Source organism: Muscardinus avellanarius, assembly GCF_963383645.1.
Source record: "Muscardinus avellanarius genome assembly, chromosome: 13".
Lineage (NCBI taxonomy): Eukaryota > Metazoa > Chordata > Mammalia > Rodentia > Gliridae > Muscardinus > Muscardinus avellanarius.
In genome coordinates this window covers 73,080,209-73,098,375 of record NC_137799.1, presented here as the reverse complement: position 1 = coordinate 73,098,375, position 18,167 = coordinate 73,080,209, and the positions used below count along the sequence as shown (strand labels likewise).

At 40.3% G+C, this 18,167-nt stretch overlaps 1 protein-coding gene across 1 annotated transcript in view; it reads right to left on the bottom strand.

Annotated features, from left to right (window-relative positions):
• The window catches only part of PGM5 (phosphoglucomutase 5), a gene marked incomplete at both ends in the record, with an annotated part of 190,040 nt that overhangs the window by 56,689 nt on the left and 115,184 nt on the right, over positions 1-18,167 (bottom strand). The window contains one exon of the mRNA XM_080708609.1: positions 15,494-15,609. Within this exon, the coding sequence (XP_080564735.1) occupies positions 15,494-15,609 (116 nt within the window). The remainder of the gene's footprint in view (positions 1-15,493; positions 15,610-18,167) is intronic.

Here is an 18,167-nt window from a genome sequence, read left to right as displayed (position 1 = left end):
GTAGAATGCCCCTGGATTTCATTCCCAGTACTGTGAGGAAAAAGAAGAAGAAGAAGAAGAAGAAGAAGAAGAAGAAGAAGAAGAAGAAGAAGAAGAAGAAGAAGGAGGAGGAGGAGGAGGAGGAGGAGGAGGAGGAGGAGGAGGAGGAGGAGGAGGCGGTGGCGGCGGAGGAGGAGGAGGAAGAGGAGGAGGAGGAGGAGGAGGAGGAGGAGGAGGAGGAGGAGGAGGAGGAGGAGGGAGACAACGACAACAGAGACAGACAAAAGAAAAGCACATAGATAAAGAACAAGAGGCATCAAATAAGGACAAGTACTTGGAAGATACAAAAGGATACAGATGTCTCAGAACATACAGAAAGAGAAGTTGCTTTACTTAAGGCTGAAAGGTGGCTCCCAAAGTTGCAGCTTTGTGGAGCATGTGGATGTGACCTTATTGGGGGGAACAGCCTTTGAAAGTGTATTTAGGTTAGAGATCTTAAAATGAGATCATCTCAGATTATTCAGGTGAGCCCTAAAATTCAATGACACATGTTCTGATGAAAATAAGACACAGAAGAGGAGAAATGTGGAGGCACAAGCCATACAAGACAGAGGTGGAGGGTGGAATTACACAGCCACAAGTTGAGTAACCCATGGAGCTACCATAACTAGAGAGGGGAGGGAGGATCCACCCTGAGAGCCTTCAGAGGGAGCACAGCCCTACCAGCTCCTGGGGTTTTGACTTCTGATCTCCAGAACTATGAGAGAATACATATCTGTTCTTTTAAGCCACCTGATTTGTGATGCTTTGTTATGGCAGCTTCAGGAGACTAATACAGGTCTTCAGTGTCAGGCCCACTGAGATGACAACAACTGTCTGAGCTGACACCTGAGAAAGGGCCAGCCATGCTGGGTTTGAAGACAGTGTTCCAAGCTGGGAGACAGCAAATGCAAAGTCCCCTGGGTAGGAACAAACTGGAAATCCAAATTATATAGTGATAGAACGTTCTCATCATGTCATTTACACAAATAAGGAGTGCAGTCGAGACGAGCAGCTTCCTGTATAACAAGAACTTGGCAGAAGGCGAGGCAGCCCGTTGACCATCTACCTTCCTGCCAGTCATAAGCCTTCTCTGAGGTGGTGAAAGCCCCAAATTCTAGGGAATGCTAAGTCTGAGAAAAGCACAGGGAAGGTTTTGGAATTAGGGTTTCAACCAATCTCTGCTTCTTCCCATATAGTCTTTCAGCCTCCACTTTTTCTCTGTATAATGGAGACACCATTACCAGTATTATGGCCTCGTTGTATCAATTTAATGGAGTTAAAAGGTAGGCTCCGGATGAAGAGGAAGCTCAGGGGTAGAGCACCTGCCTAGCATGCTTGAGGCTGTGGGTTGGACCCGTAGCACTGCTATAAATAAATAAATAAATAAATAAATAAATAAATAAAATATAAATGAATAAATAGGCAGGCTCCAGGATATTTTTCGTGTTCAAATTCTGGCTTAGCCACTTGCCTTTGTTTGCTGTACTCACCTGTAATATGGGGACAATGACAACCCCTACCCCACGGGGTTACTTCCAGGATTAAGCAAGTAAATATGCCTAGGAATTTAGCACAGTGACTGGGCTAATCACAGGATGCTGTTGCTGGTGATCTTATGGATAATTCACCTAAAACACCTGACAGTGCTCATTAATCAGTACATGCTTTGAGACAAATTATTGCTAGTTACAGTTACATATTTTTTGGTCTGACCTAAGCAAAAGTGAGATCTGAAGAAACAGGATTGGAACGAGAAGTGGACCGTTTCTTCTCGAAATAGGGTAATAAGAATGGACAACGACACTCTTGGTTTCAGGACATGAAACATACAAGAAGTCAACAAAGAAAACCCATGTCACAGAGCTGTTAAAACCTCTAAAATGCAATGAAACAAGACCTTAGTTCAGTTCTACCCTTTTGACAACTTCTCCCTGAAACTGGAGACCACTTGCCATTCTTGATATATTTTTTCAGTGTCAAATGTTAAATGTTTTTCCTGAGGGCAATAAAGGTACTTCTATCAAAAGGAAAAATGTTCATATCTTTAGTTCTTAATATGCACTGATTGATGGCCTACTGAAGACACTATTAGATGTCCTATGGTGGCCTCTAGGTCAAGAGGATCCTGGAGATTGTTACAAGATAGAGTGATTCTGGCCTCGACCAGTGAATTCTTCATACTACTATAAAAATGGAAGAAGTCTGGAAGACTCAGGCTTAGCTCTGTGGCCCGCTGCCAAACAAACAAGTTTAGGAAACCCTGCCCGGCAGGATTATTTCAAAACCTTTTGTCCTTTTATAGTTGAAAGAATCACTTTTGCTTATTGGCTACAGAAAAACACTCTTTTGTTCTAAAACACGGGCTCTGCATACCTTGGGTCTCCAGCTGGATCACATTACTTAGAGATAGAACCATTAGATGCTGTTAAATCTGTGAGATAAGATGTCATAACTCAGTGGTACAGAGACATAGAGTTCCTTTAGATTAATTAAAAAAAAAACACCTCAATCGTTTCTAGCCAATCTCAGAGTAAATTTTGAGTTGGCTTGGATTCCCTTGCCTATAAGCTAAACCTTTGCCAAGGTTCATAAAAGGCTGATGATCAAGTAAAATTAATTGTGCTCTTTATAGTTCTTGGAGGTGGCCACGGAGACATTAATGGTGTTAAAATTATACAGGTGTTTCCACTTATGACCCTAGTGTGTGCTGGAGGAGCTTGGGGATACCATTCTCTTTTAAAAATTCTTTAATGCAAATGAATTCTAACACCTTATCAGCTCCAGGTAAATTAAATAAGAAATGCAGAAAACACAAAGGCATCAAATACTTTTATAAAACCCTACTATAAGCAGAGTCAAAAATAGAAGACAGAAATGTTCACACTGCATACATGAAAGGACTAATAGATTTTGTGGCAGAAAAAGCCTTTATAAGTTAACAAGAAAAAGAGGAACACCCAATAAACAGCTGTGTTAAAAGAGCACAAACAAGCAAATTCTCAAGAGAAAAATACTAATCTTCAATAAACATTTGAACAAATGCTCAATCTCACTATACACAAAGAAAAGTCCTTAAAGTGAGAAAGCATTTGGGGTCCGTGAAAATAGCCAAGGTTGGGTGGAGAAAGGAGAATATCTAGTAACAGCAAAATACCAGTGTAAATAAATATAGTTTGTAGAGTAATTTGGCAATAATGATCAATAGTTTCTAGAAATTTCTTAGCTATCCTATTTCTCAACTTTTAGTCATAAAGACGTTCACTGAAGCAGCTAAGAGGAAACAAATGGAAAAGCAAATATAATTGTTCAACAATAGGGTAATGATGAAAAAATGCATACAGAAGCTTATTGTGGAGATAAAAGTATTGAGTAAGAATCTTTAGTTAGCACAGAAAATGTTCACTTAATTTTAATAAATGGGAAAATCAATTTATAAACAAAGAATACCAAACATAGTTTTATAGAAAAATATATGCATATGTGGGCAGAAGGAGCGACACCAAACTGTCAACAGTGGCTCTTTATCATCTCTGAAGTGACAGAATTGCAGGTGTTTCTTTTTTCTTTGCAATATTTCTAATAGATAATATGAACACATTATTTCGTAAAAAATTAAATTTTAAACTTGTCAATAATGTCTATAAATTCATATTTGAAAATATGTCTTTTCCAGAATGTCATGCAGTGTGTAGCCTTTTAAACTGGCTTCATTTACTTAATAATATACATTTAAGTTTCGTGTGTGTGTGTGTGTGCTATTCAGGATCTAAATCAGGAATCTTTAAACTACATCCTTGGTCCTATTTTATTTTTTATTTTGAAACAGAGTCTCACTAAGTTGCCGAGGGTCTTGCTAAGTTGCTGGAGCTGGCCTTGAACCTGCATCCTCCTTTTCTCAGCCTCCCAAGTACTAGGATTGCAGGTACACCACTATGCCCCGCTCCTCCTGTCTTTTCACAACTTGATAGCTCATGTCTTCTTGGTGCTGAATAACAGCAGCACAATTTCTTATTTTCCTCTGACTTCCTGACTGTAGGTGCAGCCAGAGTTTGTCAGGACACTGCAAGGAAAATTTATTCCTAGTACCACTCATTTTGCTTTCCTCCACTCAGTTCTGCCCAATCCCAAGCCTATTCTCCCTTACTCTGAGCAACCAGCTTCTTGGTGCCCTGACTCCAGCAAAAATCAGCACAAATATGGGAATCTATTTTTTTCTCATCAGAAATATCACCTCTCCCTCTCCAATCAAATTAAACTCTGAATTTTCTCAAGCTTTAAAGCCATGCTCCTTGAGGTTGACAGTGCACCAATCAGTATATTGCCCTCAGTGACCAATAAAAAGAAAAATAAAAGAGGGTAATAAATGAGAAAAATAAAAAGAACATTCAATCATCTCAAAGGAATTTTCTTCAAATGGGAATCCCAGTATGGACAAATCAGTAAAACATCACACAAGTTATTAACAGGTCACGACATCACAGCTGAGATTCAGTACAAAGAATTCTAAATGCGTCTATTAGGAAAATAGAAGTCACTTTGCACCTGTTGGTGGCCCCCAGCTGCAACATAGGTTAGCAATTTTTAAAACCAAGATGGGCACACATTAGAACTGCCTAAAGAACACAGAGAGAGAGAGAGAGAGAGAGAGAGAGAGAGAGAGAGAGAGAGAGAGAGAGAGAGAGAGAGAAGTGAGAGAGAGGATTGGGGGAAGGAGGAGGGAAGGGAGAAGGAGGCTTGATAAAAGAAGCAGCTCAAGTAATGCTATATCCATACACGAAGGCATCACTTCCAGTATCACCAGCATGTACCATGTACCGGGGTAGTGGAGAGAGTAGGATTCAGAGGGAATCATACTAGGTATTGTGTTTATGTATGTTTTTATCACATTGAACCTCACAATGATACATAAGTGCAATGCACAATAAAATTATATTTAGAAATATTAATGTCAGGCTCCTCTCTGGGCCAATAAAATTCAGCATTAATATTAATATGTCTTCACACACACACACACACACACACACACACACACAATATTAGGGCTTGAATCCAGGGTATTGCATGAGTAAGGTAAGAATTTTGCCTCTTAACTACATCCTCAGCATTTTTTTTTTTTTTTTTTTTTTAGATACCGGGGATAGAACTCAAGGGCAGTCTATGTCTGAGTTACACCCCAGCCCTATTTTTTATTCTTTATTTTGAAACAGGTCTCATTGAGTTGCAAGGGGCCTCACTAAGTAGCTGGGACTGGCTGCGAGCCACAATCCTCCTGTCTCAGTCTCCCAAATGCTGGGATTACAAGCGTGCGCCACCACGCCAGGCTCTCACCCCTTTTATAAATGTTATTTTGAGACAGGGTCTTACTAAGTTGCCCAAGCTGGCCTAAAACTTGTGATCCTCCTGCCGCGACTTCCCAAGTCACTGGGATTCCAGTTATGCATCACCATGCCTACTGGTATTTTTTCTTTCTTTTTTTTTAATTTGGTGCCTTGTAATTATACATCATTTTAAGGTATGGAGTGATTGACAGAAACACAGATGCACCTAACTCTTGGAGCACTTCCCTTTGAGTCCCAGCTTCTCTTTCCCTCCCTCTGTATGTCTTTAAGATTGGGATTGGTAATTTTGTATACATAGGTATTTCTTTTGTCACAAAAAGCTCCATAGGTGATTCTCATGGCATTGAGGGCTGAAAACCACTACTTGTGAAGGGTGTTTCACATAGTCTTATATTACAGCTAGTGAGTTAGGCTTCCTCCTCTTTTTGTTCTAATTTAGCACTGAAGAATAGTGGCCATTGGTTTCTAATTCAATGGGGGCGGCTAGCCTTGCGCACCTGGGTGGTCCTCCACGGAGTTTACTATCTTTCTCTCTGCATTTTAAAATGTGCAGACTTTGCCAACTCTGAAGTGACCAAAGATCTGGTCTGCCTAGGACTTTCCCCGGTTTGGGCACAAAAATCCTAAGTATTGTCTTGGGACTGCACAGAGCAGGATGGCTGGTCACCCAAGGCGACTCATTCAAAAAGTTCCCTGGTGACATTTAGGCAATGTGCATCTTTAGCACTTGGCTGAGCACACACATTCCCTGGAAGCAGAAATGATGGATGTCATGTACATATATACATTGATGTGCATGTATGTGTGCGTGTGTGTGTGTGTGTGTGTGTGTGTGTGTGTGGTACTGGGGATTGAATCCAGGAGCATTTTACGTCCAAGTCATACTCCCAGCCCTATATTATTGTTTCTTTTGAAACAGAGTCTCACTAAGTTGCTGAGGGCCTTGTTAAGTTGCTGAGACTGACCTTAAACCTGCAATCCTCCTGTTTCAGCCTCCTACGTACTGGGCTCACAGGAATGCACCACCACACTCGGGTATACAACTTACTGTCAAATCAGAATTATAAGCGGGATAAATTCCCATCTAAAAATTATAACAACGAGGCACCAGGCATGGTGCTATTATTTTATACATTGGTTATCTGGTGTTCACAATTTGATACACCCTTTTTACAGATAAGAAATGGAGGTTTGGTCATTTGTATGAGGTCACACGATTGCTATGTGGTAAAAAAAGAGGTCGGGGAACCTTTGAGGTTTGGCTCTAAACCCTGTGGACCTCATGGCTACTGGAACAGCTCGGTGGTGATGGCGCCTCCAGGAGTGAAGCAGGACAAGTGTCCCAGGTGGTCAGAGTGCAGACTGTTCCTCTGAAGATCAGGCTAATGAATTTGTATTATTTTCTCCTGGCACACACCATCTCAAAAGGAGCTGCAAATTTTCCTCCCACTTTTCCTCTCAGGTCAGTTACTCTTTTTCTTTACAGATGATTTTCATTAGTATGCAGTGAAATTCTTTCACCCTCTTTTCATCTACTCAAAACAGGAATTTATTCTTTAAAAAAAATAGTAATGAGCTGTCCCGGGCATGGTGGTGCATGCTTGTAATCCCCGCGCTTGGGAGGTGGAGACAGGAGGATCGCGCAGGTTTAAGAGACCCTGTTTCCAAATAAAAATATAAAATAGGTATGGGAGTGTAGCCTGGAGGTAGAAGGGCTTCTAGGAACCCCAGTACCACAAAAAAATAGTAATGAGGTTTTTTTTGGGGGGACATCCCGTTCAGGTGAATCAGAGACATAAGAACATGTTTTAAAATCATAATAGGCATATTCTCCTATTTCTGGAGCCACTTGTTTTCAGTTCTTTAGCATCTGGTAACAAAGCAAGGCTCATTGAAAAACTATCACCTTTTTGTGCTTAAAAACAAAGCTATTAAATATGGCACATGGGCCAAGCATGGTGGCACATACCTGTAATCCCAGTACTTGGGAGGCTGAGACAGGAGGATCACAGGTTTGAGGTCAGCATCAGCAATTTGGCAAGGCCCTCAGCAACTTAGACCCCATTTCAAAACTAAAGAATAGAAGAGATCTGGTGTGGCTCAGAGGTAGAATACCCCTAGGTTCAAACTTCAGTACCACATATACACAGAAAAAAATAATATTAATAATAATATTAATAATAATATAGCAGATGATCATTGGTGGGACAACAATCTTTCCCGTGTATAAGTGAGATGGAGACCTTGCAACTCAGAAGACCAGACAGCAGCAACCAATGCATGGTTCATCCTGTGCTGTCGGACAAGTGACACTCCATGAATAATAATGTGTAACAACACATTTATAATAAAATTATTTAGCACAAAAAATCCTCTAATAGAACTCTCTAGGAAGTATTCTTTGACAGGTCGTATGCTGAACCAAAGATCTCTCCAGTGGGCTTCAGGAGGAGGACCTGTCACTACATTGCGATTGTACTCTGCCCTCCATGGGGCCACTTAGGGACTAGTCATCTCCCAGATTGTAAATTAGAAGCCTCTAAGCACAACTTCAGGGGTTACATCCAAATCCCAAAGATGGGACTCCTTATTAAAAGTCTGTTAGTAGACACTGCGGAGAAATGGGTAGTCTGTGTGAAAGTCTTGACTCTGTGATCACTGGCCATGACTTCCCAGGGCTCTCGGTCCCAGAATGTGTTGGTTGGAGAGAACACAGCCTCAGAAGCCACATCCTTTGCTTCTGCATTCACAGTGTGCCTTGTCGCCACTTTTCATTGACTTGGAGGATTCACTGAAAGGTCAGTGGAGTCATGAAGACCACAAGAAAAGGATTATGTGTGATGAAGATATTCTTCCCACTCCAGGTAGAGCTCTGTTTGCCAACACAGAGGAAGATAGTTTGCAGAGGGTCTAGAAAGTAGTGTCAGTTTTCCAGCTTTACAAGGAGGCTTTTGGGGATGTCATTAACTCAGCCTAGGGTAAACTGTACACATGCGCGCAGGCTGGTTCCAACAGCCCTGCAGAAAAACTGCTCCTCCATCGCTGATAATGCTGTCATCGCAGCCTCCTCACCCCTCTTCTGCAACCCAGCCAAATCTACACACACCGGCCACAAGAGTCATAGGACCTCAATAGCCTGAAATTCATAGATACACAAGCCTCCTACAAATGGGGCAAAAGTGAATGGAGACTGACCAGCCAGAGAGGAAGCAGACTAAAGCTTTCCTTCATTTGATTTTGAGAAATATGTAATAGCAGACAAGATAGTTGTATAAATAAGAAACGTTCCAACCTATCCAATATGTGTGACATAGCACGACAGGGAACCCAGTTCTGAGTTAGGAGGTATGCGGTTCACAAGTGAAATACAAATAAAGAGGCATGGCCCTGGGAGTGTCAGAAACTGTACATCTACTGGGGAAAACAAAATGTTCTTTTGCAATGTAAGTGGAGAATAAGTCACTAATATAAACTATAAGACAATAGCGCACAGAATGGCTATGATAAGCACAGTCAGAATTTAGTAGATTCCAAAAAATTTTTTTTGCTGGAGTTGGAACCTAGCCCACTCAAACACAGCTGTTTCCAAGTTAATGTCAGCAGCTGCAGACATAGGCAATGAGCACGTTGATGCCACAACTTAGAAATACTTTAGCATCTGTTAATGAACACTGGTTTTGTGAGGGGAAATCTTCTTAGAAGCACTTTGTTAGGTACTAACTTGTGTTGATAATAATTAATAGGATGAGCGAAAATATCAAAACTTGTTTTTTTTAATTTTATATAATTCTGAGTTTATCATAATTTATAACATTTCTTCCCAGTCCCTTGCAACTGGTCTATATTTGTGTGATTTTGTTCTTATGAATTCCCTTGAATCTTGGGCTACTCAAATGCCCGGATTTTCAGGAACATATCCATTTGAGAATGATAAAAATACAACTTCTAATAATACAAGAAATACAAAAAATGGAAACCCTTCTTTCTTCTGTTCATATTTCTGTCGTTCCACATATCTTAGAAATATTAACTCAGGACCTCCTGTATACCAAAGAAATAGATCTAAAAAAAAATAGACATGGCCCCAGTTCTCAGGGAATTTATATTATCTGCATAGCAAGCAGAGGAATCCAGTAGATCTCAAAATGTTAGAGAGTTGCTGAAGACTTCCTACGAAAGGGAATAGACACATACTCTGGGCCTCCTCCTGCTGTGCTAAAAACAGATGTGAAATCAGCCAAGTTAAGAGCACCATATTATACATAAGAGTTCACAGGGAAAAAATTGATGTGACAATTATACATGTGTTGTGTTAGTGTCAGGAGACCTGGATGCAATTAGAAATTCTCAGGAAAAGATAAATATATGCAATATATATATATATACACAAGATGCTCATTTAAACAAAAACTTTATGCTCTTAGAGAAACTTTCTTGGAAACCATAAATATTGTCGCACTGCCTGATTTTCTTAGTAGCTTTGTAGGGCTATCGACATTAATTAAAAAATATATGCATTAAATGTAAGAGTATTACAGAGGATGGTGGTCAAGCTTGGAAATCTTCCAATCGTTCACAAAAAGAACAATTCTTAAAATTACCTATAAAAGAACAAGCTCTAGGCTGTGACAATTCAAACTCTCCCAAAACGGTAAAACTCATATAAAACTGATTTCAGTGATAAAACCCAGAACATCTTTTAAAATGCTAATAGAAAAAGGAGAATAAAAAAGAAAAGAAAATGGAAGCTTTTGGTTTTTTGGCTCTTAATTTTAGCACATACTCTTCGTGTATGGGAAGAAGCCCAGATTCCTTTAAAATTGGAACTTTGGAAAAGGAGCCATAATGCCACTTAGATGAACAGTCTTCAATTTAAATCTGAGGATTTACAAAACCTTCTCCTTTCCTGCTGTAAAGCAGTTTTCCAAGGCTCTTCCCAGGGCCTGGGTGAATACCTGATCCTAACACAAAAACTGGCATGGCTTCTTAAATGGTCTTGGTTCCCTAATGGCACAATAAGCATAAAGTTCTCACTGTCCAGCACCTGGAGCTTTCCATAGGAGAAAAGCCTGATCTAACACCAGCTTGTTACTTTGGCACATTCCTGGACCTCAAAATGCTGCCAGGAGCAATTGCCACAGAGGAGAAACCATGCTCCTCCTGGTGCTGGCTCTGGGCAAAGGCCTGGCATTCTTGAGTCCAAGGCAGATCCACGTCTTAAACTTACTTGGCACTAAACTGTACATTCCTGGTTGGTACACAGCTCCATGCCCCAGGGATATTGGAAAAAAACCTCCACTTGGGAAAGTTTAGATCCATTTTAGAAGCTTTTTCTAGTCTCAGCGCTAGATCTTTTCCATCTCTCCATTTTTCTTCCTGCAATTAGCAAACTGCATTCTTTTTTTTTTTTTTTTTGGTGGTACTGGGGGTGGAACCCAGGGGCTTTTCTACCTCTGGGCTATACTCCCAGACCTATTTTATACTTTATTTGGAAACAGGGTCTAGAGAGCCTAAGTAGCTGAGGCTGGCTTTGAACTTGTGCGATTCTCCTGTCTCCTTCTCCTAAGTGCAGGGATTACAAGCATGTGCCAACATGCCCAGCGCAAATTGCATTCTAAAACATATTCTACTACAGATGAAGAGATCCTAAAATCAGCCCACTTCTGTAAGTTAGAAATGAGGTCAGACAGGGCATCTAGCTGGTACATGGGTAGCAGGCAAAAGTCTTGAATATGGATATCAGCCTTCCTCTCCTGTAGCTCTATACTACCTGAATAACCCGCTGGAAACTTTGGACACACTCCTGCTACCAAACCCAATGAAAAGCAAAATCCTGGTTTTCACTTGAGGATATTTCCTATCTTTAGCCGCATATAAGAATTATTTGAACATACTTATTTAAAATTCAAATTCTGAGTCCCCGCCCTGCCAGGGATTCAAAATTAAGGCAGGAGAGAAAATCAATATTTCTAACAAGCTTCCTTGTGATTCTGACACAGCCATCTCAGAGCCCAGGAACTGGCACTCAGGAAGCCCAGCACTGGGGCAGACTGAAGCCACTTCCCTTCTGAGACCGTGTGGTCCAGTTCCTCAGGCTTCCGGCAGTCATTCACTGCCAAGCGCTCCAGAGATGGAAGTGGTCCTTGTGTGCATGGGAAAGGCTGACCAGCACAGTGGAAAGCGGCATGCACTGTGGGGCAGGAGACCTGCCTTTTACTTTTGTCATTTGATGCACGTAGAGACCTTTTCCAGGGTCTGGCGCCATGGGACGGTCACTTACCTATTTCTTGTACTCAGAGGCTTCACCTATCAAATGAGGCTAGAGTTACTTTAACTTGCCAAATGGCAGAGGAGGTGATACTTTAAAAACTGTACACATTGAAAAATCTCTTGTGCTTCTTGAAAGGAAAATGAGGGACCATTTTAAAAGCAAAAGGGTCAAAATCCAGTCCAGTCCAGCCTATATGTTGACATCGGTAGTAATTGTCCAAATGCAAAGCTTGTTGAGAAGTATCTGCAATCCGCCCTCCCTCTGTGCTGAATGTGGCTTCCTGCTTCTAGATAAAGTCTTAATGTCTAAGCTGCGCAGGCAAATGGTTTTGAAAATTGATCCCTCCTAGCCAGGTGTGGTAGTACATGCCTGTAATTCTAATACTTAGGAGACTGGGACAGGAGGACTGCAAGTTCAAGACCAGCCTTAGCAACTTAGTGAGACTCAGAATGTAAAAAAATAAAAAGGGTTTGGGGGTATAGCTCAGAGGTAGAATGCCCCTGGGTTCAATCTCTCGTAACCGTCAAACCTCCAAAAAGGTCCCTCCTCATCATATTTCAGCACTGCTTCCTGATACTCCCTCACTACCCTACTCTATACATCAGAAGTCAGCAATCAACAGCCCTTGGGCCCAGTCTGGACTTATGCCTATTTTTTACAAATTAATGTTTTATTGGAACACAGCCATGGTCATTTGTTTACATATTGTCTATGGCTGGTTTTATGCTACAGTGATAGAGTTGAATAATTATGTCGGGGACCATATGTGGAATCTGGGTCCATAAAAATATTTACTATTTTTCCCCTCGATGGAAGAAGTTTGCTGACTCTTGTTATAGACTAATCTTTTCAAACTTTTTGACCATAACCTATGAAAAATACATATTGCCATGAGACTATTATATCATACATGTGTACACATATGTATGCATATATATATATATTTATGAAATTTCCCAAACAATATGTTTACTAATGCAATGACCTCTGATATTTTCTATTCTATTTCTTAAAACACTTAAGGATGCCATAACAATCTCATGACCCCAGATGAGTCTCAATTCATATTTGGAAGCCACTACTCTAGAACCATCATGCAGGTGGCTCCTGACAACCCAAGTCCCTACTCTCTTTTCCTTTCTTGATACGACTCCAACTGTCAGGGCCTTGTACTTTCGTCTCCTTGCACACCATGTTAGCCCTTAGCGAAAAATATTTGCTTACTTCAACTTAATAAAGTGTAGATATGCTGTGAGCACTCAATAAATGCTTGTAAAGATGGAGGGATGAACTGAACTTAGCAATTTCCATTCCAGTGGTGAGATTTGTGTTATTTTACCTGTAGTAGTGATCAGAATTATTGTATACAATATGTAATTTCTGATTCTTTAGGTCATGGCCTCTGGTGTAAGCAATATAGAACACCAACAATGAAGGAAATTGTTCTGTTTCTTTGACCTTAGCAGAGAAAGTGTTTAACAACTTTGGCTGTCCCGAGCAGCAGGGCCGTCTACACATTATGAATTCAGACAGCAGTACTTGAGGAAACTTGCTATGGTCTCTGTTTGTCTGAGGAAACAAAGATGCAGAGATCCCTCCTGGACTATGCATGGAAATGTTGCTAAGGTCTAACTGATTAAATGTTGCTAAGGTCTAACTGATTTTGGTAAGAGGAAAAAATATATCCCCAAAAGAAATTCCTTCATGAACTTCAGTACGGCCTGAAACACTGTTTTTATGACTATTTAAAGTGGTTTTACTGCAGTCTTGTTTAAGCGTCACAAGAGAGGACTTACTCTCGGGAATTCAAGTATGGTTTGATATTAGGAAATCATTTGCATTTTATTATATTCACATAATAAAAGAAACATACACTAATATATCACTAAAATCGAATAGAGCACCTAATAAATCCAACATGCATTTTTAATAAGATACTAAGTAAAAAGGGAATGTTTAGGAAACCCCTATAGTGCTCCCTCCTCAGTTTCAGTACATTATAAAAGTATACTACTGCTAGAATTTTAAACTGGGGTACTCTAAAGTTTATAATAGAAACAATAAAACCCAAACCCAAACCCAAACCTAGCTGAAATTCTGACTAGATGAGTTCAACCTTTCACACTAATGCCCTGAAACAGGTATACCCATATGCTGGCCTAAATACTATCTACCTGCATATCTACTGTTCTTATCCAAGTACTGTCCAGTGTTCAATAAAAATATTGCAAAGAGCCACAAAAATCAAGAAAAAACAAATGATTGTCAAGATATTTTTAAAAATCAACAGAGTCAGAGATGAATTATCTATTGGAACTATCAAAGAGGGAGTTAAAAATAACCATGTTTAATTTTTGTGTGTGTTTGTAAGGTACTGGGGATTGAACCAGAGTCATTCAGCCTCTGAGCTATGCTTCCCAGCCCTTTAGAATTTTTTTGTTTTGAAACAGAATCTCACTAGGTTGTTGAGAGTCTTACTAAATTGCTAAGGTTGATCTCCAACCTGTGATTCTCATGTCTCAGCCTCCCAAATACTGGGATATATACATAAACAAAGGAATATTTTCAGTGGAGAGATAAGAACTATTTTTTAAAAATAGTAAAGAGAGCTGGGCGTGGTGGCGCACGCTTGTAATCCCCGCGCTTGGGAGGCGGAGACAGGAGGATCGCGCAGGTTCGAAGCCAGCCGCGCGCGCTGGCTTAGGAGACCCTGTTTCCAAAAATGAAAATGTAAAAATAGGTCTGGGAGTGTAGCCCAGAGGTAGAAGGGCTTCCAGGAACCCCAGTACCACCAAAACAAAACAAAACAAAACAAAACAAAACAAAAATAGTAAAGAGAAATTCTAGGACTGAAACACATCAGAAATAAAGAATTGCTTCAACAGATGCTTCAGCAGATTGGATGCAGCTAAGGAAAGAATCAGTAAACTTAAGTATACCAATGGAGAACATCTAAACTGAAACCCCAAAAGAAAAAATAACAAGACAAATCAGATCAATGCAGGTAAGAGCCCCAAGGCAACACCTCTGGTTGCAAATTATCTAACATATTGTGTAATTGGACTTTCAGAAAGAAAAGTGACAGAAAATGGGGAAGGAGAAATATTTAAAAAGGTAATATGTAAATTTTTTTTATAATTAATGAGGGACAACAGATGACAGGCCCAAGAATCCAAGAGAACCCCAAGCAGGATTAAACACACCTACACACAACCCTAGACATATTAAAATTATGCTGGTGAAAATTCAAAACAACAAACAAACACTGAAGGCAAGTGGTACTTGATACAGAGAAATAAAGAGAAGGATTATATCAGTTAACTATGCAAGCCTGAAGACAATAGAGTGACATATTTAAAGTACTTTTTAAGAAAAAATTTGTATGTATATTTTTAAGTATGATAACAGTGCTGTGATTATATTTATTTTTTCTGAAGAGCCCCTACAAATATCCACAGTGAAATATGCATAGAAATATTCATTGAAATATTCAACTATATGGGTTGCTTCACAATGGCTAGGGGGAGTGCACCCCTCTGGGTGAGGACAAAAATGAAGTAAGGCTGGCCATGATTAGATGGCAATTGACATTGGGTGCTAGGCACATGTTAATTCAATGTGTTTTCTCTTCTGCAGTTTTAAAAATTTCCATAATAGAAAACTTTATAAATATTTAAAAAGAACAAAATGGCCAGAAGAGATGTGCGTTTTATAGCGCATATATTACTAGGTGTGTCTGTATTTCCCTCTAATGAACTCTTCCTCCAGCCTTTGATTCACAGAAGGTTGACAGGCCTCCAAATCGGGGTCACAGAGCTGCAGCTACCCACCCTTCCAATAACAGCAACCCAACGAAGCCTACCAGTGCCGAAGCTCTCTTCTCCACACAGAGAGCACCGTCCCGAGTCCATCAGGTTTGAGAAGAATCTCCATCCAGCTGGGGTCTCATATACAGGGATCTTCATTGATTTGGCCACTCTGAAAAGTGAAATTTGAGGCATGTCAATTTATATACCTCATTTCCTTTCTTTTCTCAGTGTAATAGGTAGTCTTTAGGAGCTGGGGTGTGTGTGTGTGTGTGTGTGTGTGTGTGTGTGTGTGTGTGTATGTGTGTATGTGTGTATGTTACTGGGGATTCACAGTAGGGGTATTCTATCTCCAGGCTGCACACCCAGCCATATTTCATTTTATTTTTGTTTGGAAAAAAAAAGATCTTGCTAAGTTGCTAAAAGCCTCACTAAGTTGTTGAGGCTGGCTTTGAACCTGTGGTCCTACAGTTTCAGCCTCCCAAGTATCGGGATTGCAGGTGTGCACTACCATGTACATATTATGACCAGGATCTCTTATTTCTACAAGTAGATTTCAGAATAACTTGGATAGTGTTGAGTTTTCAGGATGTCAAGTAATAAGTCAGAGAATGACAAATGGCTTGTTCTCAGTTTTGTTCTCTCCATGATACTGAAAGCACTAGTGTAATAAATATTCCTACGTTTATTTCCCTCCATTAAAATTTCTGTTTGTAAGAGTCACTTGGGAGCCAGGTGTGGTGGCACACACTTGTAATCCCAGTACTTGGGAGGCTGAGAAGGGAGTATTGCAGGTTCACAGCCAGCCTCAGCTGCTTAGTAAGGCTCTCTGCAACCTAGTAAGACCCTATTTAAAAATAAAAAATAGGAGTTGGGGTGTATCTCAGGGGTAGAATGCCTCTGGGTTCAATACCCAATACTGTGAAAAAATTCCCTTAGGAAAATCAGAATCTAAATTAAGATATAGCATTTAGAAACAAATTGGAATGTTGTTTGACACTCTATACTAAAGATGAATGTACCCATATCCCTACAATTTAACTATTAAAAATTATGAATGTCAATTAGGGGACACTGTGGCACACTGCTCAGATTTACCCCAAGACAGACAGACACACAGACACATACACACACACACACTAGACATTCTAGGGCTGGAATAGTCACTATACTAGCATCTAGATATGTTGGTGGCTGGCAGCTCACAGATGTGGCCCAAGTGTTTTACCCAGAGCCATGCTCCCATCCCTAGGTCATTCCACAGTCACAGTCTAGCCAGTGAGAAAAGTTCCAAAGTCTGTCCTCCCTGCCCAGTTTGATAGAAGCCTGTAGGGCCACTTCAACCCTGGGGCCTGGCAGTGACGTGAGTGCAGTACAACTTTTTTTCTTTCTGATTCTTCTTTCCCACTCTAGCATCAGTGTTTGCTATAGCTTGGATCTGAGATGTCCCCTAAGGGCCTAGGTGTTAAAGGCTGGGTCCTCAGGGTGGCACTATTGGTAGGTGGTGATAACCTTTACAAAGGTAGGGCCTAGTGGGAGATTTTAGGTCACTGGGATGCCCTCAAAGAAGACTGTGGAATGCTTTCTCTTTCTTTTTTGCTTCGTGGCCCCTATGAAGCGGGAAGCTACCTCTAGTGCACGCTCCCACCATGATGTACTGACTAACCACAGAGCCAAAGGCAAGGGGAGCAACTTACCATGGGCTGAAACCTAAACAGCCAAAATAAACCTTTCCTGTTATTCAACTGATTACCTCAGGTAATGTGTTCCCATAATGGAAAATTAATTGACAGGGTTGAACTTAAAGGATAGTTTGATTTTAAAGGTAAAAACTCCAAGCAAATTTTTAGAGGGGCTTCTTGGGGATCCAGTCTATGATGTTACTTAACAGAGTATGACATGAGATTTTGTAATAATGACAATAGAATCATGATTTGTGCTAACTAAAATAAAATAAATGTTCTATAAACAGACAAAATGACCAAAAGAGATGAGCATATCAAATAAATGTTTAAAGTAGAAAGTGATATATAAGGTAATCCCATAAATTCAACTGGAGAAGCTTCATGCAACACCTTGAATCTCACAAATATATTTGAGTAAAAGAAGTCAATAACAAGGGAATATATACTATATTGTCCCATTTAGACAAAATTCATAAATAGCCAAGACCAATCAATGTTGTCAACATCCAGTCTCAGAAGCTCAGAGAAGACTAGTATTTTGATCAAGGTTTCACAGAGGTGAGAGGCAAATGCAAGAATTTGGACCCAAGTCTGCCTAACTTCTGTTGATGCTCCATTGACCACACTGTCTCCCCAAATGTCTTGGTGCTCTAAGAGGAAGGTGGCTCTCAAAGCATGCTAGGAAATGAGCTGGCACCACAGACACTGGCCTGAAGAATCTTTACCTCCCCAATGTGTGAGCCAACGAAAGAGAAAACCACCAAATGCCTACCAGCTGCATGGTTTAATTCATTGAAGGCTGTGAGGACAGAGGTGGTAGGGGAAAAGAACCGGTGAGGGTCTTGCTGCGGTAGAGAAATAAAGATGCTTAAAGGATAAAGGACACTGCATGGTAAATAATTCCTTTAGATTTGGTGTGTGTCCATATAAAGTAAAAATCTCTAGAAATCCAAGCCCCAGGAAACTGGACGCCTCTCTTTGCACAAACACCAAACACCATTTGCCCAGGATTCAAAAATTGTGTTCTGTGTATCTTTTAAGTTTT